Source organism: Sinohyriopsis cumingii, chromosome 18 (assembly GCF_028554795.1).
Source record: "Sinohyriopsis cumingii isolate HCF-2022 chromosome 18, ASM2855479v2, whole genome shotgun sequence".
Lineage (NCBI taxonomy): Eukaryota > Metazoa > Mollusca > Bivalvia > Unionida > Unionidae > Sinohyriopsis > Sinohyriopsis cumingii.
Window position 1 is genome coordinate 64629340 of NC_142978.1, and position 26096 is coordinate 64655435.

Consider the following 26096-nt stretch of genomic DNA (forward strand, 5'->3'; position numbering starts at 1 on the left):
ATCGTTATGGTCTAGTGTTGGTTTCTTCAGCAGAGGCTTTACAATGGCAGTTTTGAAAAATGATGGGAATAATCAGTTGCAAAACTAAAGAAAACATCTTGAATGATTAAAGGTTTCGTATACCTTTCAATGTGATTTGGAAGTTTAATTTTAACACAGGGACAAAAGTGTTATCCAAGTAATTAACAAAATGAAATACTCTTGACATTCAAAAGATCCAAATATATTCCATCCGATTTTGTTGCGTCTGTCAGCCGATAAAGAAACAAATTATAGTATACAGAAGCATTGATTGTATTGAACTATTTTACAATGTGTTGAAAAAATCTCATAACTAGAGTATGAATGATTAACACCCAAACCTTAATAGCGTTTCATGTTCGCAGAGAAGAGAAATACATTTTAGCTCGGCAAATAAATGCTCTATATGTGAGAGGAAAAGAACAAATCGAATGGTTTAATAGATAAGTATAGAGGTGCAGTACATAAGAAGTGTTTTTCTTTCTTCATTATATATATTTAAAGTACATGACATTGTTCATTCATAACTTGTCTCAGTCTGACATACTTTTGAGTGTGAAATCAATTGTAAACCATATAAACAAAATTAAGAAAAAGACATCACACTAAACAACTGGCTGTATAAATGATACGTCCGTGAAAGATTGAAAAGACATAACAGTCACTGGACCACGAGGTTTGTAGACAGCCTTTTGTTAATCAGACAAACATGGCACTAGTTGGCCTAACTTATGAGTTATGACAAACATACAATACGATGAAACAAGTCATGTGAGGTGTATAGAAAACGCATTGCTGCACGCGTAATACTGGCAACATAAAGGTTCCTTTAATGTCTAAAGTATTAATAAATGACATTAAGTAGATTTTTAGAATGTCAACAATTATTTAAACGTTAAAACATTTAGATCTAACCAAAACTGATGAAAAGACGATACTTTGATGGCATGGCACAATTTGATGCCTCTTGAATGAAACGTAACAAACTAGATCAACCTCATTATTTTTACAATGCACCAATATTTGGCAATGATAGAAGTTTACCGATATCGCTACCGGTCCCTTATATGTGCATGAGGTGGTTTTAACTTCATACTACTGCATATATATACTGAAATAAATCTAACCATAAATTGGACGAAATAAAATAATAAACAAAGTCCTGATGATTGCGAACGATCAAGGTCAAGTTCGATTATTATATACAGGAAAACCAAGAACATTTTGGGGGGCTAGGGTATGCCTCAATACATGTCTGTAACAAGCTTTAAACGGGCAACGGGAACTTTTAAAATTGATAGAAGAAAATCGGTTCGAAATATTAGACTACTATGTTTTCGGATGGACTTTAAAGTGGACTTAAAGATTCTATTACAATTGTATGACAGTTGAAAGTACTACCCATGAATTCTGCAGATATTAAAACAATACCAAAATAATGTATCAGCATTGCAGAAGTATAAACAAAAGAAAAGAGTACAAACCACCTGCACAAAAACTATCATACACGCTGACAAATTAAGAGAAATATACCATTCAATACAGAAACTCGAATGTTTACATGCACTTGTAGTCTAAACTGGCGACGATACCCATAACTGTGTTGCTTGATCGATAATCGTGTTGAGTATACTGAACAGAACTGCAAAAACGATGTGATCTCTAGCACTAGGGCATCATTCAGCAGATTTCTAGCAACATGTCCCACCCAGCTGCATTATCCTGACATCAGGCCGACCAGTCCTAACACTAACCTCTTATTGTTGAGTGAAAAGCAAGGCAGAGGTTAGTACCGTTTATATGATTCTTTGTTATGACTCGGCTGGGGTTGAACAGGTGACCTTTAACATCGGCTGCGGACGTTAGGCCACCCGAGCGATCTCTATTGTAGGTCGTGTCGAAGAGAGAAGAGGACAGATGATAACTTTCTAGTGAAACGTTGTGTTCAGTCTATTTAATTGAGTGCAAGCATTGTTTTACCACACATATTGTCGAGGTTCTGTAATATATAATGATTGTGCTAAAGCTATTTATTAATTCCTCAATCATAACATATTTTGTTTAGGATATTACCAGAGCTATAAACACTATATATATATATATATATATATATATATATATATATATATATATATATATATATATATATATATATATATATATAGTCAGTGTCAATCTTTAATTTCTGGTTTTTTTTTATAATAAAAGGTTGATACCTTTAGGATTGTTGGCTAAATTATGACTACTATTAAATCCAATGTGTACATCTTAAATGAAGGTGATTGCGGATTCACCTTTGATAACACAAGTTAATTATTTATGTGATGTTCGACAAGTAAATACATTTTATATTCTGTAAACTCCTGCCTCATTTGAAAACCTTGGGAGTCAAATCATATTTCCTGGACTTCTTGAGTCACCGAGACTGTTCTTATTTTGTTATCCATGTACAACGTGAAACCGCATATCCCAAATTCACACATGAATTAATACCACCAGGATTCTCAAATATCGATTGATACAAATAAAATATCTTGGAGCAATACACTTACAGGAATAATTTCGTTTCTTCAGAAAACTCTATTGTTATTACAGGAATAATATGTGTTCTTCAGAAAACTCTATTCTTATTTTTGATTTCTTTTTTTCACACCCAGCGCAAGGCTGTTATGAATGCATTATTTGTCTCCTCTATTTCTGTTTTAACTGGATCAATTGGAACATGCTACACTTAAAATAGGAGTTTTATTTTAATTTTTAATGGGGCTGTTTCTAATGTTATATTTCAAATGATTGAAGTATTTTGCTATTGTTATTTCCTTTGCGTCAATTCTGAACTTTTTACATTTTATCACACCCATATTATCAGAAGGTTCTCGATTTATATTCGCAATATTTTGTTTTGTTCAGCCGACGTCTTTAGTGTTTTATAAAATACAGAAAAGTGGAGTTTCTCGTTTTAATTGTTTCACTAAAATCTGTAAAAGGCAAATAACGGGTTATTTGGATAGATTCTTGCAAATTTATTTTGATTTTATTGAATAATTTTGTTGAATCATTCTTATTCTGATACTGACACGATATTAATGTTGGCAGTTGCATTGTCGTACAAACCATTAATTTGTGGGCTAAACTAATTTCTTGTATTTCGCGCATTCTCCGATATCAGCTTAATTTCTTGTTCTCCTTTGATCTTTGTGACATTGCTTCAACAATAATCCTTGTCATTCTAGAAAACACATCACTAAGATATTATTTATTTATTTGGTCGTAAATACTGAAGAATGTTAGGTATTATATCTATTCTTTCTATTACGGTTTGCATAATCCAGATGACGTTAGACAATGCATTCAATCGATATTCAACAAAGTTGTTGGCATCTGCAACCGTTTTATTCACTCCTCATCGATATATCTTTTTAGCTTTGATATTTTGTTGGCTCTATAGTATTACCTAGTTCAATAGCTGTGAATATTTTTTAATTTTGTATCTTCTGATGTTTTACGCATCTGAGTATTATATCGATTCTGCCCAAACCGACTTCAGTTGGTTTAACATTATCACGTACATGTTTTCTGCTTTTATAGTTGCGGGTTAAGCCATTGCTTAGCACCAACTATCAATATGCTTTTTCCTGGGTTTGTTACCAAATTTTGTACATCTTTGAAAATATTTCTTCAATCACACTATATATTTGACGCGAAAAACATATATTACATGCATATCATGAAAATCCATCACTTTGTATCTTCATCGCTTATGCTGGTATTTATTCTGTATATGGTAGCTTTTTGCAAATGTTGTTGTTGTTGTTGTTATAGGGTTTAACGCCATTTTTCAGCACACGATAGGCTATACATGGCGGCCAGTATTAATGGTGGAGGAAGAACCAGGGAACCCCCCCCCAAAAAAAAAAAAAAAACACCGACCCACGAGAAGCTACTGGCAAGCTTTCTCACATACCCACATTAGCCGAATCCGAGACTCGAACCCACGCAGACAGAGGTGAGATGGCAGTGATCCGTAACGGAAAGCGCTTTAGACCACTCGGGGTCCCTTTTGCAAATGTATTGTAATGGTCATTAACATTGCATTACACACATTCATAATATAAAATTAATATATTTAGCAGGTATAGACTTCAATATTTGCAAATTGTTACAGTTGAAAGAATTTGTATGGTATTATTGCTGTGATTAATTTAAATGAGTACATATTTAGGTTTTAGAAACCCATGAAAACTATCAGGTCCATTAGAAGCCTTTATGGTATTTTATTTAATGAATCCTAACAATTTGCCGCTGTTACCGATGATAAGCAATGTAAAATATGCTCAGTGATTTGAACGGTTGAGTTTCAAATATACAACATCAATACTTTCGTCGTTGTCGTTCCCTCTTGCAACTATTAGCATTAACATAAGTGATTGCTAATTTCATGATAAATATTATTCTTGACGTGCCTTAAATGCTACGTGTACTCGTGTCCACGAATCATACAATATGATTATCATCAATATGTTCTTTCTGTACAAAATGTTTACTCACTTTGTCGACAATTTTGTATTGATCAATTTTGTTTCGTACACTCACATTTTCTTGATCAGCTTTTTGGAATAATTATTTTTGTTATGTTAAGTTTGATGATAAAATTTTATTCCGAGAATAAACTAGGTTTTGGAATTCTTAAAAATGTTGTATTTTACGATATTCCTCATGTTCTTCACCACATAGCTCGGACACAGCTATCCCAAGCATGTATTATCGAATTGCACTTTTGAAGCTGGTATGTATAGTTGAAATCTTAACATTATGTCTTCAGACGAGTGGAAACCCCAAAACATCGTGGACTTGTTTTTACGTGGAGTACGACATGTGTACATTTACAATCATTTTCATTCCTCACTGGGTTTTTGCCACACCAATATTTTCTTATCCTGATCTAAGATAACCATTGTCTCGTCACTGAAAATGATATTGTTTGTACTAATTTTTCTCCTGAGTCCAACTTCGTCACTTATGGCATTACGAAAAACGGCATTGCCACTTTAGAGATTGTTGCCATCTTCCGAAATCGTATATCTTTCATATTCATGATATCTTAATGTCCTCTTGGCAGTTGACATTATATTATTATAAAATTGAACAGATCAGCTGAAGTCTTTTTACGGTTCTTGTGTACCAGACGTCAAGTATATTATCGTCTCTCGCACCACTCAATGGTGGCGTCCCACTTGAATAAGATTTTCACTAAGACCACGTTCATCAAATATTTACAAACTTCTTAATATTAATATTGGATATAAATGTGACGTTATATATATTCATTTTGCCAAAATTATTCTCATACAAACTCTGTATCGTTTGTGTCTCCTCATGTGACAACTCTTTTATCTGCAGTCAAAATATAGCACACAGAAACACAACTGCATCATTATTGTACGGTAGTTATCATAAACAAAATACCTTGTTACATTTCACAGGCATGCGTCCTGTATTGGTGTCTAACAACAATCATTGGATGACAAAATGTATACATCCACATAAAGGCACCTGCTTGCTACTCACTTGTGAACCATTACTGTATGTATTCTTTTTCTTGCGGTTATCATAACTATAATGTTTTCAGCTTGTTCCTAGATTTCGTTTCATTTTCACGCACGAAAATGTTTTCCCTTATTTCTTTTACTTTTCAAACTATTTTCAAGTTTGTACATGTCATAAAATTTTTGCCATACAGGGATAAATATTGTTTATAAAGCATGTCATATGTATGTATGTATGTATGTATGTATGTATGTATGTATGCATGTATGCATGCATGCATGCATGTATGTATGCATGCATGCATGTACGTACGTACGTACATATGTATGTACCTACGTACGTACGTATGTATGTATTTATCTATGGATGGATGTGTGTATATATATATATATATATATATATATATATATATATATATATATATATATATATATATATATATATTAGGGATGGAACGATACACCTGTGATGCGTATCTATACACAGTCTGCGATGCGATATATATCGATATAATTGATGGTCTTTCCATCTTTGAAGGGTAGGTGGTACCCCTTTATGTACGTTGACACACTGGTTGTATTCCAGTATGCAGCTTACAGATAGAGATATAGTTATCATATATGCAATGCTCATCAATGACACGAAATCAAAACTACTTTCAAACAGACTACTTGTTGTTTTTAGTCAGTTTTATTCAGCGTTTTAGGCCACTTTATTATGGCTCCAGTTAACTCAATCTAGCCACCAGGCCGTTTATTTTGGACTGCAGGAATACTTTGAAAACATCTTATTAACATGTCGGACGTAAACGTAGAAAACATTACAACGTTATCTTCAAAACAGAATTAAGAAAGAAATTTCCTCGTGCAAAGGAAATCTCATATAGAACAAATCCGGGTAATTGGAATGAGGATGAATATCAACAAAACCTATCACATTTTAATTCCTGCATATGAAGGCGCTCACTAGTTTATGTGCACTTTTGAGAGATTGACGTATGTAAGGTGATGTCGTTTGCGTTTAAAACATGCACAATTGAGAGAACGTTGGCATACCTCTATGCTACATTATAATGTGGATGATATTTCTTTGCATATTGTACTTTTGGAAAGTGTACATGATCTAAACACACTGCTAACTAAAATGACTGCTCCCTTGTGCTAAACAAATCAGCCTGAATTGGTCTAAAGTACACTATCTGTAGTAGCTATTAAAATAGGGAAAATGAATTTGCCAGACTAGACAATAACAGCTTCTGAAAGTGCTATGAACGAATTACCAAATATATAAAATGTGAAAAAGGTTATCGGCTCTTTCTTATACAATGTACCTCTAATGTTCAGGAAAGTTAGACATCTGGAGCAAGGCCAAGCTGAATACTCTATAACCCATAGTACACCCATCAATCATTCACCAAAATAAAGGGAATCAAAGGTTCTTCAAACTATACCTAAGATATAAGTTTTTTTTTTTAATATAGCCAGTACAACGAGTGAGGAAAGCCGGGGAAATTCTTTTTCTTTATATTCTAACCCTTATGCAAAATACGAACCTGTAGAACGCCACCGATGCAAAAGATTGTTGTGGGCACATGTACTTGTATTTATTAGTGAAAGGAAAACTATCGACAACACCCAGCTTTATTCTATTATTTTTTGTAATGTTTTGCACAAGGTGATAAATTTCAGCTGTTTGAAATCTCCCCCATGCTATTTTGTGCTCATTTTATTTACTTCATCAGCACCTTCATTTACTGGTTCAATATCTCTGCATAAAAAGAGAAATTCTAAATTAGTTCCCAACGTACAATTTAAAGAGAGATGCTGCCAGAATTTTATCTTAGGGTGGACTTCACCCTTTGTCACCGAAAGAAGGGGTGAGTAGAAAAAAATGGAGGGGGAGGAGGAAACAGTAATGTTTCAATATTTAAGTACACTTCAATAGTTCACTTTTTAGAGCTCTACTGGAATCAAAATTTTTAAAAAATGTCACGTCTAGTTGTGTAAGTATTGGTCTGTTAATTATTTCTGAGCAGTCTATGTTCCTTATCTGTGTATGAATATTTTCCTGTGCTTCCTTCTGAAAGGGCATATGTATATCTTTTTTTGTCAGCTTGAAGATGATGGGAAGCTGATTTGTGTGCCTGTTATTTAGAATTTTAAAGAACTCACAAATATTATCTTTTGGAAACATCTGCTCCAAAATAGGATTTTTCACTAACACAGACTTACTTCTTGAATCAGTAGTTGACTTACTACTATGCCAGATTTCTTATCTGTTCCATAATGCTGCATTAGGGTTTTAGTCAATCAATGTCATAGTCTGCTTGTGCAGACAGAGGTATTCCAAATAATATCGTCTTAATTTCATTATTTTCATCTTTATTTATTCAGTTTATCTTAACCCTGATAACGATGTATGGTTTGTAGCATATGATTCACAGAGCTATATTAATTGATAAAATAATGAAAATTACACTCTAGCCTTAAAGTGGCTTTATTTTAATTAGGCTCAGCATTCTGCCCTATCTAAATTTAATTTCTAAATACCGCTGAAAGGGAGACTGATCGTCATGACATCTATTGTTGTCACTCCAGCATATACATCTGACTCGTATTTAACACAATTGTCGGGCTCAAAATCACTCACAGCTATCTCCATTAACAATTTCACAGCTCCAATAATCCGATATACTTCGTAGCTTTGAAAATTATTGTCATCACCACTATCACCAGCCATAACGTGGCGAACGAAAACGTAATGAACCACAGCGTGAATCAGACATTTTGGGTTTTCTAGGTTGCCAGTATTTTATACACGCATTTATAAAACTTCCTTCATGGAGGTTTGATACTACGCCATAACACTTGTTCCAGGGCACAATGTGCCAATTAAATTTAGTTTAGCAACCATTTTGTTAGGCTTGAAGACCCCAGGTGTATAAACAGTTGTCTACTCGAAAAATAGATGCCGCTACAATAGTTAGATAAAAATGGTATACTTCGTGAAACACATTTTCGTACGAGGGACATTCAGCTAATTTGCGGGAGGTCTTGCGCATCGTCGTTCTCCAATTGTGAGAATTCGTATATATTTGCACGATTTAAGCAATCCCACACCCTGACAGCAACTCTGTTTAAGTACTTTATATATCAATGACTTTAGAGCGAAGTTTATGTTGCATTGCTAGTACTTCCTGACTGTCACTCAGGGAATAAGCTTCACTTATTGCTGATTAGTAGTTATTATTTAAACTCGACCGGAACAAGCAGCAACCACCAATACGATTTGATGATAACATATTTTACCGCGTGACACACCGGAAGTGTAGCTTTCAGTCGACAAAAGTAGACAAGAACAAATTCAATGAAGAAATTTCGCATAGAATTGGTTATTAAATGATGAGTAAAGTACTTAATTATATTCATTATGCAAGTGGAACAAGTTTGGAATGTATATCTCATGCTAAACATGTTTCTGGGTTAAAATAATTAGGATGGAATGGGGGTGGAGATCACGAACCATGTCACTTTGCTTGAATTAACTGACGGGGAATGAGTATTCTCAATAGTCCTTTTCGTATTTACACATGCAAATGAGTGCCTAGGACTGCAACTGCTGTTTTAGATGAATTCTATAGTTAAATAATAGGGCAAACTAATAACAAGTATTTATATCGGCTGAAGACTAAAATAACTTTTATACGGTAAGTATCGTTTTGTATCGATTCTCCTTCCATTTGTATCGTTATGTGTATCGTTCCAGCAAAGATATCAATGCATCAATATATCAATAAATCGCATCACCCCTAATATATCGCCAATTAATTTTGTGCAGTGATTTATCATGTATTAAAATGTTATATGTTTCATTTCTGTTCGCTTCGCTTTGTCATTGTGATCATAGTTTATGTGGTTTAGTAGTGGATTGTGATCTGACGATTTATTGAGTTGTATACATTTTTGGAGTACAACCCCATAACAAAGTCTACCTTCCATCTCTCGAACGGATTATGTGGGTCCTTTAGGTTCTCAAGCCATTGACATTCAATTATATTCGAACTTCTAGGTAAAACTTTGGATTACATTCAACGAACCTTGGGTCATTGCCTACCTAGGCTACGGGACAGGAGTTTTTGCGCCGGGTATCAGTGGCTCTGGAACGAGTGATTATATCGCAGCACACAACTTGCTGATCGCGCATGCCAAGGCCTACCATGTGTATAACAGCACCTACAGGACAAACCAAACCGGTGAGACTTTTCATAACATAAGGCAAAACATTCCAGTTGTAGTTCACTATGATTATGGTCTTCTTTGATTTAATTTTAAGTTTTAAACGATATGTACAATAATCTATGTTAATTGCATATATTTATTTGAAACTTTCTGCATTATTTAATACCGATAAGGATGCTGTGCTAATCATCTATACACTTCTCATGACAAAGAAATCAATTTTCCGTAAATGAGTCGACTGTATTGAACCACCATTTCGAGAAATGTGACAGCAACTGGAATAACACTTTTAAATTAAGGTATGTATGTAACTATGCAGGTATATCTGCAGGTAGGCTTTTGTTGTTCTTCTTTTGTTGGTTGGTTGATTGGCTTTCAGTCATGATGATTATATACGTAGTGTAAAATATTTGCTTATTGTATAGTGAAACATATTCCTTTGTCTATTATAGCGTGCAAAATGGGATCCTCAGTATCATAAACATATCATTGTGTATCGTAGTGTGCAAAATAGCATCATCAATAAAATACAAATATGATTGTCTATCATAGTGTTAAAAATGGCATCCCAGTAACATACAACTATGATTGTATATGATAGTGTTCAAAACGGCATTATCATTACAATACAAATATGACGGTCTATCATAGTGTTCAAAATGCATCACATTAACATACAACTATGATGGTCTATCATAGTATTCAAAATGGCGTAACATTAACATACAAATATGATTGCCTATCATAGTTTGCAAAACGGCATCATCATTACCATACAAATATGATGGCCACTCTCACAAAGTGATTCCGGTTTTAAAATCTCGCCTGTAAGTGTTGCAATCTCATTTTTATTCAGGAAGCATTGGCATCACTTTGAACGTCGGCTGGTCTGAGCCGTTTGACATGTATAATCCAGACGACCTAGAAGCTTCAGACAGGGACCTGCAGTTTAACCTTGGCTGGTTCGCGAACCCTATCTATGTCAATGGAGACTATCCAGATGTAATGAAGTGGAAAGTCGGAAATAAAAGTCGCGAGCAGGGCTTAAATCAGTCTCGTCTTCCTGAATTTACAGATAATGATAAAAGACTTGTTCATGGTATTATGCTATTACTATATTTTTTCTCAACCATTTGGTATAAAATTATTTAAGTGACAATTTAAATGTTGAATCTGCGTTTTTAAATGCCAAGGAAAATGACCCAGTTACTTAACCTGTTTTCATTAATCAGGACATCTAATATTTGGAAAAACAACAGTAAGAGATTACTCATTTGCAAAACAGAGTCATTAACAAATTTATGCAGACGCAAGAACGTGGAACTAATATGAATGAAGCGAAAAGGAAGAGCCGAGGGAAAAGAAGATTTTGAATAATATTTATTATGTGCAATATGACGGATGGGTTTTATGGGAACTTGTATTGTAAACTAATCAATAACAGAAACAAACATCATAGTAAAATCATCAAATGTTTGGACAAATGAAACCAAGGAAGCTGGTACATATAAGGTCTAATTTATTAGTAGTTGTATGTATACTTCTCCAGATTCTTGAGACGGAATTTTATAAACACTCCTTAAATCTGATTCCCTTGTAAATTTTGCATCAAGTTCTATTTTTCCAAGAGCAACGAAAACGATCTGCTTTTTCTTTCCAACTGCATTAGGTCTCTGCTTTTAAAAACAGCGATTACTTGTTCAAAATTACAGTTAATGTTCAGAAAACGTGAGTCCAAAAGTTAGATTTATTCCTACATAGAAGAGCAGGTACATTATTTTAAAATTGATAAAAACATAACAACTAATTTATTAGGCAAGTTGAGACAATAAGGTATATTAGTAAAACCCCTCTAACTCTATATATCTCTCTCGCTCATTATATTTAGGTACCTATGACTTTCTTGGCTTGAATTTCTACTCAGCCAGCATGGTAAGACCAAACACAGCGACAACTAAGGAACCGAGTTTTGACAATGACAAAGATGTTTCCGGTGCAGGAATTCCTAGTGCTTTGGGGTATGTGTTTTCTTTTATTACATACTCATAAGTTTCTCTATACAAAGGAAAATAAACAAATATCCCTACGACAACTGTGACATTAAAAGAACCCCATTCAACCTTTTGCATAGTGGGAAAATATACAATCTGTGCACAGAGATGGCGAAAAGGTCTGGAAACTGACTGTGAATGGTATCCGTTTTTGCAAAGTATATTACTTGGCTATTGAATAAGTGGAAAAACAACAGTCGATAAAGGCTATTCCAGGATAAGGCAGATACAAATTGAAGAAAATACACCATAATCAGTGATTTTGTGGCATTAATACATATGAATCTAATCATAATCATCGTTACAAATATAGCAATGAAGATTAACAATTTGACTGTTATTTCGCACCATCACGGCATGGATACTATTGCAACAGGAAAGGAAACTAAACAGCCACATTTGGTCAATATTATACTAGAAATGCAGTGAAAGAAACTAGTTTGGACTACCAATATCGTCAACTGTGCCCTGTCAAAAATAGTATGCATTAGCGCAAATCCATTTCATTGTATTGGTTGATCTGGCGTTTCATTAATAAGGTCGCTGCATATTTTCGTATCACACATCCGTATTGGAACAAATTAGATGTTTTCCATAATGTCAGCGGCGATATTCTTACACTCACTGAACTGAACTTTCATGAATCCTTTATTTGTTTTCATTTTCATTCAAAAGGTTCATAAAAAGATATTTATAAAGCGTAATGGCATGGGATGTGCAATAAATCGAAACACGCATTCGAGCTTTGTTCTGAGTTGAAGTATGAATATGGTTTGGACCTATTCCTACGCTATATTATACTTTTTTTCCCCCGAAGACTCGAAAACATAGACGTATATATATTTTTATACATACACAGCGTACTAAACCATGTCACATGAATACAATTTAACTCGTATTTTAAAAAGCGTACTGGGCATGTATTGTGCCAAATACACAGCACGAATCTCCAAACAAGTCTCAGCAATCCCCCTAAATTCCGATGAGTATGCCGATATTCAGCTATTGAAAGCATACTTATACGTTTATGATTATATGTTACGAGAATTGTTTTAATATTTGACACTTCTGGGTCAGGTTGGTTGTAAGTGACACAATCTCTCCTCAACTTGAATAAGAGTTTAAACTTGATTTATTACAATCATCCTCGAAACTTGACATTAAAAAAAAAACAATCTGTCTATAATTTTCAGTTTTTACATATGAATTTGTAGGTCGGGTTCAGACTGGTTGAAGGTAACTCCTTTTGGAATGAGGAAGATTCTAAACTGGATCAAGAGTCATTACAGCAACGTACCAGTCTACGTGACGGAGAACGGAGTTTCCGACCGCAATGGGACATTGCTTGACTTTCACAGGATTCACTTCTACCGGACTTACATCAATGAGATGTTGAAAGGTACGCTTCTAACAGTGAAGAGATAATAATTTATACATTTTTGTTTCTAGCTACTGTACGTTACCATCAATGAGACTGAATGACGCATGGACTACGGATAATGAGACAATGGTATAGTACAATTCACTCGTAGGCATTCAATACCGACTATTTTAGTAATGGGTGCCACTTTTTAGAATTTGATTCTACATACCTTTAAGTAACAATTATTCACTTCATTTGGATTCGTATACATCCATGTTCATTTTGAAGGTCATTATTTAGACGCCTTAAGAGGTGCATATGGCAAAATCAATGTTAAAATACATAGACAATTTAGGACGAAATGAAATTAAAGGTGTGATCAAGTAAAATTCAGATTGAATGTCACACGCTATGATGTCACGATGAAAGCGGGGCATAGTGATAAACAAATTCGTACTACCCTCAAATGTGACGACTCCACTCGACGTGATCATATTTTTACCCAAGTTTAGTACACGGCCACCGTTGTTAAAGCCGATAGCGATAATTAATTTTCGTCTGGAAGTTTCTTGGTGACATTTATATTGAAGAGCATTCGTTAATCAGGACTGAATAGACTTTGGTGAAAGATAATTAGTGTTAAACTTTAAAAGAACAATTTATATTTAATTTAAAATGAATAAACGGGCATTCATGACCCATGTGACTTGTATTATAATTGAAGCTTGAAATTATTGCATGAAACCCATTAAAAAAAATGAAATTTCGAGAACTTTTTTGAGCCTCAAGTGGCGATAGCTTCATTGCTTGAATCAATGTTTTTACCGAATCTGAGCATTGTCAGTGTTTGCTGACACATATTTCATAATATATTCTACATTCCATAAGAAAGATAGAATACAGTAGCATATAGGAAAACAACGGGTTGAAGATCGTTGTAATGCTTCCTATTGGATGTATAAATGCTTTATTACGATATGGCTGATATCTCTCTCTCTCTTTCCTGTGTTTTACGTTTATTAACTCTATGTTATCGTCAACAATTTTGCAATTCGAAGGTGCGAGATTCATGAAAGTCTTTAGAAATTAGTACTTAAAGACAACAAGTTTAAAATTACCATATATCTTGATGGTATTGTTGTCTTTTCTTTGCTGTACGTTGTATAACGTATCACAAGTTAACGTCAAATTAAGGCTCACTCTGTTGGACACGTATCATTAAACATAACTTAGCTTCTGCTATATTTTTGTTTTAAATAGCCATTAAACTAGATGGCTGTAATGTCCGTGGTTACACAGCTTGGTCACTGATGGATAATTTTGAATGGGCACGAGGATACAGCGAACGCTTCGGTCTTCATTATGTCAACTTTAGCGACCCTAATCGTCCCAGGACTCCAAAAGCATCTGCTAGGTGGTTCTCTCAACTAATCCGAGACCACGGCTTCAAAGCAGGATACCCTGGAATCGGTGGTCGTGGAACAGCGCCAGCGGAAGAGGGCAAATTTTATCCGGGAACTTTTCCAGACAGTTTTATGTGGAGTGTGGCAACAGCTGCATACCAGATAGAAGGGGCCTGGAACTTAGATGGTAAAGTGTTTAATGTTATTTCGATGATCGTGCAAGCTACATTTTTTAAATAAATCTTTTCGTTTTGGAGAACGTGAATAAGAAACAATATATATATATATATATATATATATATATATATATATATATATATATATATATATATATATATATATATATATATATCGAAGTAAATACTTAAAACAATTGCTTAGATTAACTACACGAATATTTTGAAGCTGATGTATTTGCAAAATATTGGAGTTGGCATTTTCTCTCTCCATAAAATGTGGAAAAGATGAAAAGAAAATAAACTATCCAGAACAATGTAACTTGATGCAGATAAACCGATAACACTGGACAACAAATTTTTACAAAAGTCATGTTACTGAAATAAAATTAGTCAATTCTTATCAATTTTTATGTGCTGAACACGAATATGACAGTCAAATTGCAAAATTGGCTCTAGTTTTTTTGTAATCTGCAAGAAATTAATGTTTACATAACGAAATGCATTCCAATAGTAAAAGGTCAACTGTAATAGCCTACCTATAAAAAATCAAGTCATTGACTACATCTTAGATTTCTTCGCCTGTCTCTTGTACAGCTGTTCGGGAGCATCTCTGAGGAGTGTCCAGCAGTAGTCAGCCAGCATTGTAGTGGACCATTTTCCCTGGTATCTTTGTTCCATTGTTGCGATATCTTGATGAAAACGTTCGCCGTGTTCATCACTAACAATACCACAGTTGCTAGGAAAGAAATCCAAATGGGAATGAAGGAAGTGAATCTTTAGAGACATATTGCAGCCAAGTTTCTTATACTTCATCAACATGTCTTCTACTAGTTCCTTATAGTTTTCTGCCCTAACATTTCCGAGGAAGTTTGTAGAAACTAGGCGAAAAGCATTCCATGCTTGTTTCGCGTCACCTTCCAGCAAGTTGTTGAACCGGTCATCTTTGAAAAGCTCTCGAATCTGAGGACCCACAAAAACTCCCTCTTTAATCTTTGCTTCGCTGAGTCGAGGGAATTTTTCATGCAGGTATCGGAATGCTGGCAAAGTCCGGTCAATGGCTTTCACGAAGTTCTTCATCAAACCAAGTTTGATGTGAAGGGGTGGTAGCAAGATTTTCTGAGCCTCAACCAGAGCTGGGTGTTGGATATTCTTCTCTCCAATGGCTACATTCTGCCTGTGAGTCCATTCCTTCCTCATGTAGTGCATTTCCCTTGCTCGGCTATCCCACTCGCATAAGAAACACATGTATTTTGTATATCCTTGCTGCAGTCCCATTAAAAGGGCAACTACCTTCAAATCACCACAGAGGTGCCAGCTGTACTTGTTATACTCAATGGAATTCAGTAGCTGCCTTAAGTTATCGTATGTCTCTTTCATGTGGACAGCATACGCTACTGGAATAGATGGAAGAATGTTTCCATTGTGCAAAAGCACAGCCTTGAGACTCAGTTTCGAAGAGTCCACAAATAGTCTCCATTCTTGTGGGTCATGAGTGATTTTTAAAGCATTCATGAGGCCCTCAATATCGGAACAGAATATCAGATTACTTTCCTTTCTGAAGAAAGGCTCCAATTGCTGGTGGCGCTTTCGATATGCAGTAATTGTGACATCTTCTTCTAGAAGATTCCATTGTTTGAGTCTTGATCCTAGCAATTCTGCCTTGTTCTTTGATAAGTCCAAATCACGAATCAGGTCATTTAGTTCTTCCTGTGTTATTCTGTGTGGGGTTGATGATGCACCACAGTGAAAATCTGGATCACTGCATGCTGATGGACCAGGAGAAGAACAGGTCGACTCACCTTTGTCTTCGTCAGATGAATCAAGAGAATATTCTGCTGGAGGTTCTGGAATAGGAAGTCCCTCACCATGTGGAACTGGTCTCAATGCAGACGGAATGTTTGGGTAGACTATTCTCGACTTCTTTCGCTTCGTTATTCCGCCGGAAAGAGGAGGAACCAAGCAGAAGTAACAGTCATTTAGGTGGTTGCTTGGCTCTCCCCACACCATTGGGACTGCAAACGGCATTGATGACCTTTTGCAATTCAACCACTGTGAAAGCTGTGTTGTACATGTAGCACAGCATATATGCGGAGCCCAAGGCTTGTCTTGGTCACCAACCTTGCATCCGAAGTAAAGATGATATGCCTTCTTCACTTGAGAATTGATACTTTTCTTCTGGTTGGCAAATGTCACTTCCCCACAAATATAGCAAAAATTATCCGCGGTATTAACACACTTTCGAGGCATTACTGTTCTTTATTGTACGTAAATGGATAAAATAATAAGTTTTATGTAACAGTAGCTTGAACTGTCTCGCACAACGTCTAAAATATTTTAAATGCTGAACCTATCTGATTGGGCTTTATATAGTACACTGCTTACGTCAGCTTCAGCAGCCGCCTGGCATTAGTATAATAGGCCTACACATGTATAGTACACTGCTGACATCAACTTACTTCAGCAGCCGCATGGCATTAGTATTGCATTGCATCAGAAAATGATGCAATCAACTGTGGATGATGTGAGCATGATGGTATTATGCAATGTTACATCATTATTCCGGATGTTGCTGCAGTCCTACTGGAGAAATTTACACAGTGAAACATAGAAAATGAGGTATATGAATATCTTCAAAACGAGAGCCAATACAAATTTTTCACGGTTATATTCGTGTTCGGCACACCAAAATACTACAGATTAGGGCCTTTTCAAGTCAGTAATGATTTCACTGTTGACCAGTGTAATCGGTCCCACATTATATGCAATTAGTTCATATTTACCTAATGATTCAAAATATAATTAAGTACCGGTCAGTTCTTTTGCTTTTTTATTTAGCCGTTTTCATTTAAGTTTGATGTACTGATGCGTATTACAGAAATACTCTGAATAATATGAGTCTAAAGACTGACATTATCTGCGGCGACTAAAAAGTTTCGGCAGAAATTAGCGTATGTGTAAGATTCTCTTAATAGCAAGACAAAAGACGATATATGTCAAATACGTCCACAAAAAGTGTAGTGAATTCATTTAAAATACATCCGGATGCCACGGATTTTACACATAGGCCTAATATGACGCAATAATGTCATGTAGAAGACCATAATATTTTATTATATGTGTGTGCTAATGAACAAACCGATAAGGGTTAATAATTATAGATTACACAGTAGCCGTGTGCTAAAGCGTTCTTTGTAATACAGTCCTAAATGCTGTGGGATTTCGTACATGATAAACGTTCCTTGCGTTTTAATCTGTCACATACACTTTTTATTCCTCAAGGACGTAGTCCAAGTATATGGGACACATTTTGCCACAGAAATGGAAGTGTTCACAATAATGACACGGGGGACGTCGCATGTGATAGTTACCACAAGTACATGGTTGACATTGACCTGCTCCAAGCTTTAGGGGTAAATTACTGAGTCTGTTCTTTAAATAAAATATTGTTTAAAGCAATATTGTTAGTTTGCTGTTTTAATCGTAAAGTTCTACTGCCAAATAAAAATGGATTAATACCAATTTAAAACACTTTATTAAGGACATTTTTATCAGAGCAATGAAAAATATTTCCGCTACCGAAATGTAACACCGTTCTTTCCGTCATCCAAACTTAAATTAGTGTATAAGTTGGTAGAATAATTTAGCGAAGATTTAAAAATTCAATTTCGTTTTTGTTTAATATATGGAAAACTAAATCCATTCATATTCTCTTGTTACTAAATGTAATTTTGTAATGTAGAAACATCAGTTTTAATTCGAAGCCTGATATATTAAAACTATATAAGAAACGAACCCTTTTTTTCAGGTCACACATTACAGGTTTTCAATATCCTGGTCAAGAATTCTCCCGAATGGAACGGAACCGGTGAACGCGAAGGGCGTTGATTATTATATGAAAGTGATTGACAACCTTCTGAAAGTGGGGATCAAGCCCGTCGTGACTCTGTACCACTGGGACCTCCCTCAGACACTTCAGGATAACGGGAAGGGGTGGTTGAATCCAGCCACTATTGATGCTTTTGTCCAGTTTGCCAATGTATGTTTCCGAACTTTCGGAGATAAGGTACGGGCTCATTAAAAAAATAAAGGATTACACATTTTTGTAATCAATTTTAGGATTAAGGAATGAAATCATTTCCAGTAGCATGATACTATAATATACAATGGCGAAAAATTATAAGGAACCTTTCATAATAATAATAACAACAACAGCGACACTAATACAATAGTATGCATTCAACATAGTGTTGCATAATAATGGCTATCAGTTAATTCAAAAGAATATTGTGCTCAAGATAGCGCATTAGCCACTTCTATTGTCCATACTTATATCACAAAACATAATAAAATATTCTCTTCAGCTGTATATTAACATTTTGACTGTGCCTTTTTCAGGTGAAGATGTGGATTACATTCAATGAGCCATGGGGCGTGGCACTTCTGGGTTATGGGATGGGAATTAAGGCTCCGGGATTGACCGGAGAAAATATCTATGAGGTGGCTCATAATATCATTAAAGCACATGCGAAAGCATTTAGGCTTTATGACTCTAGGTGGAGAAAAAGTCAAAACGGTGAGAATGCATAAATAATTATGTCATATTAATTCTTGGAATCATGTATTAAGATTGCATCAAATCTCCCAACAGTCTAATATATACAATCAATATTCACCCGATAATTCATTGTATTCAATAATAAAGAAAACCACACACACACACACACACACATATTCAGTCATATGAACTATTTCTAGCACCTAACATTCTGTTACGTGCGATTCACTTTGCTCAAGTAAAAAGGACGCCATAAACCAGACAAGGAGGCCTATAAATCCTTACCATCTCTTTCATGAACAGTAAAGACACTAAATGTTCGGCGTGTGAATTAGCGATGGACAGGTATATTAAAGCGTTCTATGAAAATATGTCGACCATTTTTTTGTTTTGTAAGAAATCGATTCACCAGCAAGACCTAAGGAGCAGAATTATTGAAATGTTTGTGATTTCATGCGAAAATAAGCTTAATTCAACCATGAACCCCATATATCTTTATCGTTTTGATAGTAATAATATTTATTCACTCGCTTCAAATCAAAATATAGAAATGTCATTGAGTTGCAAGAATAGTTCCATATCTTGATGTTAATGAATATATGACACTTTTACCCACTGAAAGAATAATTACACATCCTGTTTGTATTTGTGTTTGTGTGTGCATGTGTGTGTGTGATTTAGATTTTTAACCCAGCTTTAACAATTTTAGTCACAGCGGTACGATATATGCAGTGTGGCAGCTTATTGAGTTGTCTACCACTGAGGCATCATACCGCAGACATGTAGCATCATATCTCACCCAGTCACATTATCCTGCCATAAGTCCGATCATTCCTAAAACTTACCTCTGAGTGCTGAGCTTAATGCGAGGGAGCTGCTAGTACCATTTTTATAAGTCTTTGGCATGACTCGCCCGGAGTTTGAAACAGCGACCTTCCGCATCCGAGGCAAAAGCTCTAACCACTTAGGTCACTTAGCGGTCAAGTACATAACGTAATGATATATAACATATATCTTTTCACCTACTGTTAGAGGCCAGGAACCTGATAAATACGCTTAATAAAATTAAAGCATTAAAACGCACTCTTTATCCAGGGTTTATTTTCAGATCTCATTACTTCCAGGCAGTATGTTCCGAATAAATTAATGATGCCGATTAGTTGTATGGTAAACTTAGGTAACATTCCACATCCACATCCCCAGTGCTATTAATACTACTGCGACAAGCTCAACAATACTGAAATACATTTCATATAATTTCTTTGCTCTATTTAATCTTCTTCTCTTTCATGTGTTTTACATTCTTCAAGGTCTTGCAGATCTTCATCCACTTCTGTAACATCTTTGGCTAGCTTGCTTCTTTCTAATTTAGTGTTCATGTTCACATTAAATTGTTCCTGTCCAATTTAAAGTGTTCATTTACACTTTAGTAATTTAATAATTTTGGTTCAATACGACACATATGAGTATCTACCTTTTGTACAATTTGACACTTTAACAATACGTCTGCACCCGTAATGCATGGTTGTTTAATACCGTCAGAATTAATCCACATAACTAATAATCATTCATCATTAACATATTACTAACAATGTTTTTATCACCAAATTTGGAATGGAATATATCTAATACATCTAACCAATAATTTAGGTAAACCTTGAAAGATAGAGGACTATGGTACAGCAACGGTACAGCAATCTTACGGTGAAATAGAAGAACTGGAAGATAAACTTGATGTTCGTAAAGTCGAAAATGAAGGTTTAGCACACGAATAAAATATTGAAGTAACGTGGACATGAATGCACTGAAAATGGTTTTAATAACGAAAATTTAAATCAAATAGATCAACCATGTATAAGGTGTCAAAGACATTGATTAGGGCTTGAAAGTTTCCAAAACAGTTGTGGGAAAAAAGAGAATAACGCTGCAACAAATACATATAAAGCTCTGCAACAGTGTATAAATAAATGGTTTAACTCTATTGCATTCATTGTTTTATCTAATGGCTTGGTAGCATGTAATATGCAATAACTCTTCAGACTGTTCTATTTAGTTACTTTAAATTATTTGCCTAATGTCTACGGCTATTTTAATTTGGATTTCTATTCTGTTTTTTGTCTTCCAACGTCGTCTTAGTTTAAAAGCTCACCACACCCTTTTGAATTTGCGAATGTATCTTTCGATAGTTAAACTATTCAATATGAAATTTGTCATGGTTACGAAGATCGGATAACCCTGTGTCTCTCTAAATCACGATTGGGCCCTCCCGTATTATATGCGAGTATCCTGTCAAAATGTGTTATCTAAGTTGCCTGAAAGAAACCTTGAAATGACAGTGGCACATTATTAATAATCATCGACCCGACTCGAACATCATTCGGTCAATGACATCACCTTATAAAAGTGCTATTCTTAATTGTATCGAAAGCCATACACGGCAAACCACGTACCCTATAAACCTGGACTATTACTATGTTTGTTCTCCGCATTCCTTTGGTTACAGATAATAATGGCACACTTTTTCTTCACGAATAATAATCAGCTTCACCTTGCTCACCCGGATGTTGTAATGTATCGCTAGTTCAATATATCAACACGATCGTTTAAAAAGTAAGTTACGTTACTGGATTAGTGACTTATAAAAGCCTCATTTACACTATTTTCTCTGTAGGGTAATATACACAATTCCATAATATTTTATGCCATCTAGTTAAAAAATGTGAACATGCCGAAATTTTGAAATTGTAGTAAATCATGTTTGTGTTTAGCCATTTTACAACGTACTGTGAACAACGATGATTCAGTATGATCAAACAATATTACAAGAATACGTAACCGGCCATTCAATTGTTTGTGGGGGAGGGGGCAGAGGTAGTGTCAAATTAGTAGTTAAATAATATGGCCTTGTCGGTCAAGTGGATTCTGAGTCAAAGAATGTGACTTTATAAAAGTCTCTTGCCATGGGCCTGTGTCTGACAAATATTTCTTTGAGCACTGACATTAGCTAGAGCATTAAATATGTATTTGATCACTGGTAATAGATCATTAAATATTTTTTGAGCAGTAATACTAGTTAGAGCATTAAATATTTATTTGAGCACTGGTAATAGTTAGAGCATTAAATATTTTATTTGAGCACTGATAGTAGTTGGAGGATTAAATATTTATTTGAGAACTGATATCAGTTGAGAAATTAAATATTTATTTCACATTTACGTGTCAATGTATCGTCATCAACGATCAAATGCTGATACAATTAGCTTAGTATGCTTGCTTATTATGCTCGTCTCGTTTTAACGTTCTGACACCGTTGATAATTTTCTTTAGGTCTTCTCATGTCTCTGATTTTTAATTGATACTCATCTTTAAACTGTTTATAACAATCGTATTTGATTTGTACCATATATTATTATGGACTCCATAGTACGTAGTACAGAAAGCACATGGTCTAAATTATTATATATTTGTAGTGATATAGATAGTTATCGAGCATACATATAGCAAGGATACAAATTAAGCAGTCACATTAATTATAGCATGTTACCTGTGGCTTAGAGTGTACATTTGCCTTTGGTCTTTGGCAAATGACTCTCATCGAAGAGAATGATAGGTGCAAGGATTAGTTTAAACTACTAAAATCACCTAATTGTTATCTATCAACTTACGTTTACATCATTATGTTCCTATTACATCACGTTCAGCAGGGCCCCGAGTGGCCGAGTGGTCTAAAGCACTTTCCGTCACGGATCACTGGCATTTCGCCTCTGTCTGCGTCGGTTTGAGTCTCGGATTCGGCTAATGTGGGTATGTGAGAAAGCTTGTCAGTAGCTTCTCGTGGGTCGATGGTTCTTTCTGGGGTTTTCCCGGGCTCTTCCTTCACCATTAATACTGGCCGCCATGTATAGCCTATGTGTGCTGAAAAATGGCGTTAAACCCTACAACAACAAGAATAACATCACGTTCAATGTACTTGTCTTCACTTGTTTGCATTGGTGTTAACTCTTATGATCTATTTCCTTTAACAAGTATAGGAGAAAAGTAAAACTCTTCTGTATTTGTATTTTATTGGTTACTCTTCAGGAACTGTTGGAATAACGTTGAACACCGATTGGACAGAACCCATGGATCCTTGGAACCCGAATGACTGGGAGGCTTCTGAACGTGCACAACAGTTCCGATTTGGTTGGTTTGCACATCCCATTTTTGTTGATGGTGACTATCCAGAAGTGATGCGATCTAAAATTGCCAACAAAAGCACTGAGCAGGGTTTTAACCACTCCCGTTTGCCTACTTTTAATGAGACAGAGAAAAATGAGATAAAAGGTAATCGATGCTTTTCAAACCAACGGTGTTCTTGTTCTTCTAGAGCGGTAGATGAATTCATTGTTTAATTGCAGTACACCCCATTCAGCTGAGTATGTCATGCATTGGAAGGTCTGTTAGGGAAACTTAGCGTTAATGTATTATTTTCTCTCTGTATAACTAAATGTAGCAATGATACGTCGACTAGCGCAGTATACTATTTTCATGCCAACCTGATCTTGTAATTATGCAACAACGAGAATTTAAAAAAATTATATTCACCAGCTCAGTGAAACTAGTGGGGTTTGCTTTGCCTTTTTAAGCAAAATTCCGTATTCACTGGCGCCATTGACGGGCATTGAGTACATGCATAAGCGCAACGAAGAGGCGAAATCAGCAGGGCAAAGAAAAATTTATTAACTAAGTTATTTTACTAGGCACAAATAAATACTCAAAGCTACATTATTCTGAATTCAGAAGTTTTAAGAGAGGAGATACAAATATTTCACGAGTTTCACATGAAAGTAACAATATCAGTTTTTAGAGTTAATACCCATTTGCAAGTTTTCACGCGATGCTGATTTTAGCAAATAGGAATAATAATTAAACCTTCTTTTTTAATGTTTATGCGTTTAAAAGTAGTTTATTATGTCCAGACTTTGTTAGTTGTCTTTATAGTTTTGATATTGCGGCTTTTAGGATACAACATCTGGTGATGTAGAAATAGTAGGAATGAGAGAATTTAATCCCACACCTAAGCAAAAGAACTAGTTGCTTGGCCAAACACAGGTGAAAGTGCACTCTTTTATCGTCAGAAATACTATCTGAGGTATCGACTGTTAGTCTATATGTTCGACGAGTTAAGCTATTGAAAACCTTATTCAATATATCCGAGGATGTCCATAATTAGTGTTTCCTATGCATCAGACGAAAGTTCTTGACTTTACGATAGTGATTTGCATGACGAAATGCAATAATAATTACTGATCTGATGGCAAAACAAACAAAACCAATCAGTTCTGAACATTTTTAATGCAACTATTGTTGTATCTTATTATGTACGTTTCTTTCAGTAAAATTTCAGATAGGACGATGTACGGCCTGGCTCGATCATATCGACGTTTGTATTAGTCTAACTGAGCTAGTGAATATTTTATTACGGTATTGTCATATCATATTAGTTTTTGTGCGTTACGCTAGTGCGTTAGAAATTTTGTATTGTTGTACTCTATTGACGTCTTATCCATATAAAAGTGGTTTGGTGTAAATATAATATACTTCACTCTTCGACACATATTTTCAACTTGGTACGTGTGATCAAATAATACTAATTGTCACAATTAATTATTTCTGTAAGTGTAGTGTATTTTGGTGATATTGACCCGTTTTCTTTATTCGATTCTAACAGTAGCAAGTCAGTATGTTTTTAATTTATTTCGCTTCAAATTCACTATGATTACACGACCGTGCATATGTCTCTCCTATTTGTCAGTGCTATAATTAATATACTGTGTCACATATTGACATCAAATGTGCACTGTGGGTGCATCCATGACGATGAACAATTGTCACGGTTTAAAACTGGGTCGCAATGACATAATTTTGAGAATTTATTAAAACTTAGTTTGGACTCAATTCGAAGATCGTTTTACCATTTGAAGTCAGACTTACACTTCCAGTGCATCGTAGGTTGGACTCTGCTGAGCATGAAAACTTGATCTTTCTGACCTACTTTAGAGGATTTATTAAAATGTAAAAAATGCGATTCTTTCTTTCTATCTAGCTTCTAACTACTACACCCGTTTCTGGTTAAATATGGTCTTAAAATATTGTGCAAGTAGGTGAAGAAAGCAGACATAAAATATAAAACCTTATCTAACTCATTGTAATCGTCTTTTTTACAGGTTCCTATGACTTTCTCGGGTTGAATTTTTACACAGCTGGACTCTACACAACACATGTCTACAACATCAGTGATATCGGATACATGCAGGACGCCGATATAATTTACAAACAGGATCCTCATTGGAACGGGTATGTAGTTAACATCGTATCACATACAAATCTTAGTTGGACATAATAAAACAAACATAAATACACACAAATAGTTGATATTTAAGACCACTTCTCCAGTATTTTATTTCATATAAAAAGCATTATTATTAGTATTTCAAACGTGAATACAGTAGAACCCATCCTCGCTAGTCAAGGTTAATCCATCTACATCTTGGCAGATAGATCCGATATATTAGCGCTTCGGGTCTGTGAAGTTCTTTGGATGCAGTGGCAAGCCACCACATTAAAACCAAAAACAAGTTGCTACAAATCTGATCTTGTCAAAGGGATCACACAACTGGAATGGACTCATAAAGAAGCAATTTTCCACTGCAGGTCCGTGATTGCAAAAATACATCCTTTTCTTCAAGTACACCTCCAA

The 26096-nt window shown here is 35.1% G+C and overlaps 1 protein-coding gene across 1 annotated transcript in view; it reads left to right on the plus strand.

The window, feature by feature from the left end:
• LOC149776803 (lactase/phlorizin hydrolase-like) overlaps positions 1-26096 on the plus strand; it is an 85532-nt gene that overhangs the window by 38118 nt on the left and 21318 nt on the right. Inside the window, exons 12-21 of the mRNA XM_089941501.1 lie at positions 9637-9820; positions 10663-10905; positions 11695-11824; positions 13072-13256; positions 14481-14810; positions 18082-18212; positions 18608-18865; positions 19198-19375; positions 23438-23680; positions 25564-25693. Coding sequence (XP_089797627.1) covers positions 9637-9820; positions 10663-10905; positions 11695-11824; positions 13072-13256; positions 14481-14810; positions 18082-18212; positions 18608-18865; positions 19198-19375; positions 23438-23680; positions 25564-25693 — 2012 coding nt within the window. The remainder of the gene's footprint in view (positions 1-9636; positions 9821-10662; positions 10906-11694; positions 11825-13071; positions 13257-14480; positions 14811-18081; positions 18213-18607; positions 18866-19197; positions 19376-23437; positions 23681-25563; positions 25694-26096) is intronic.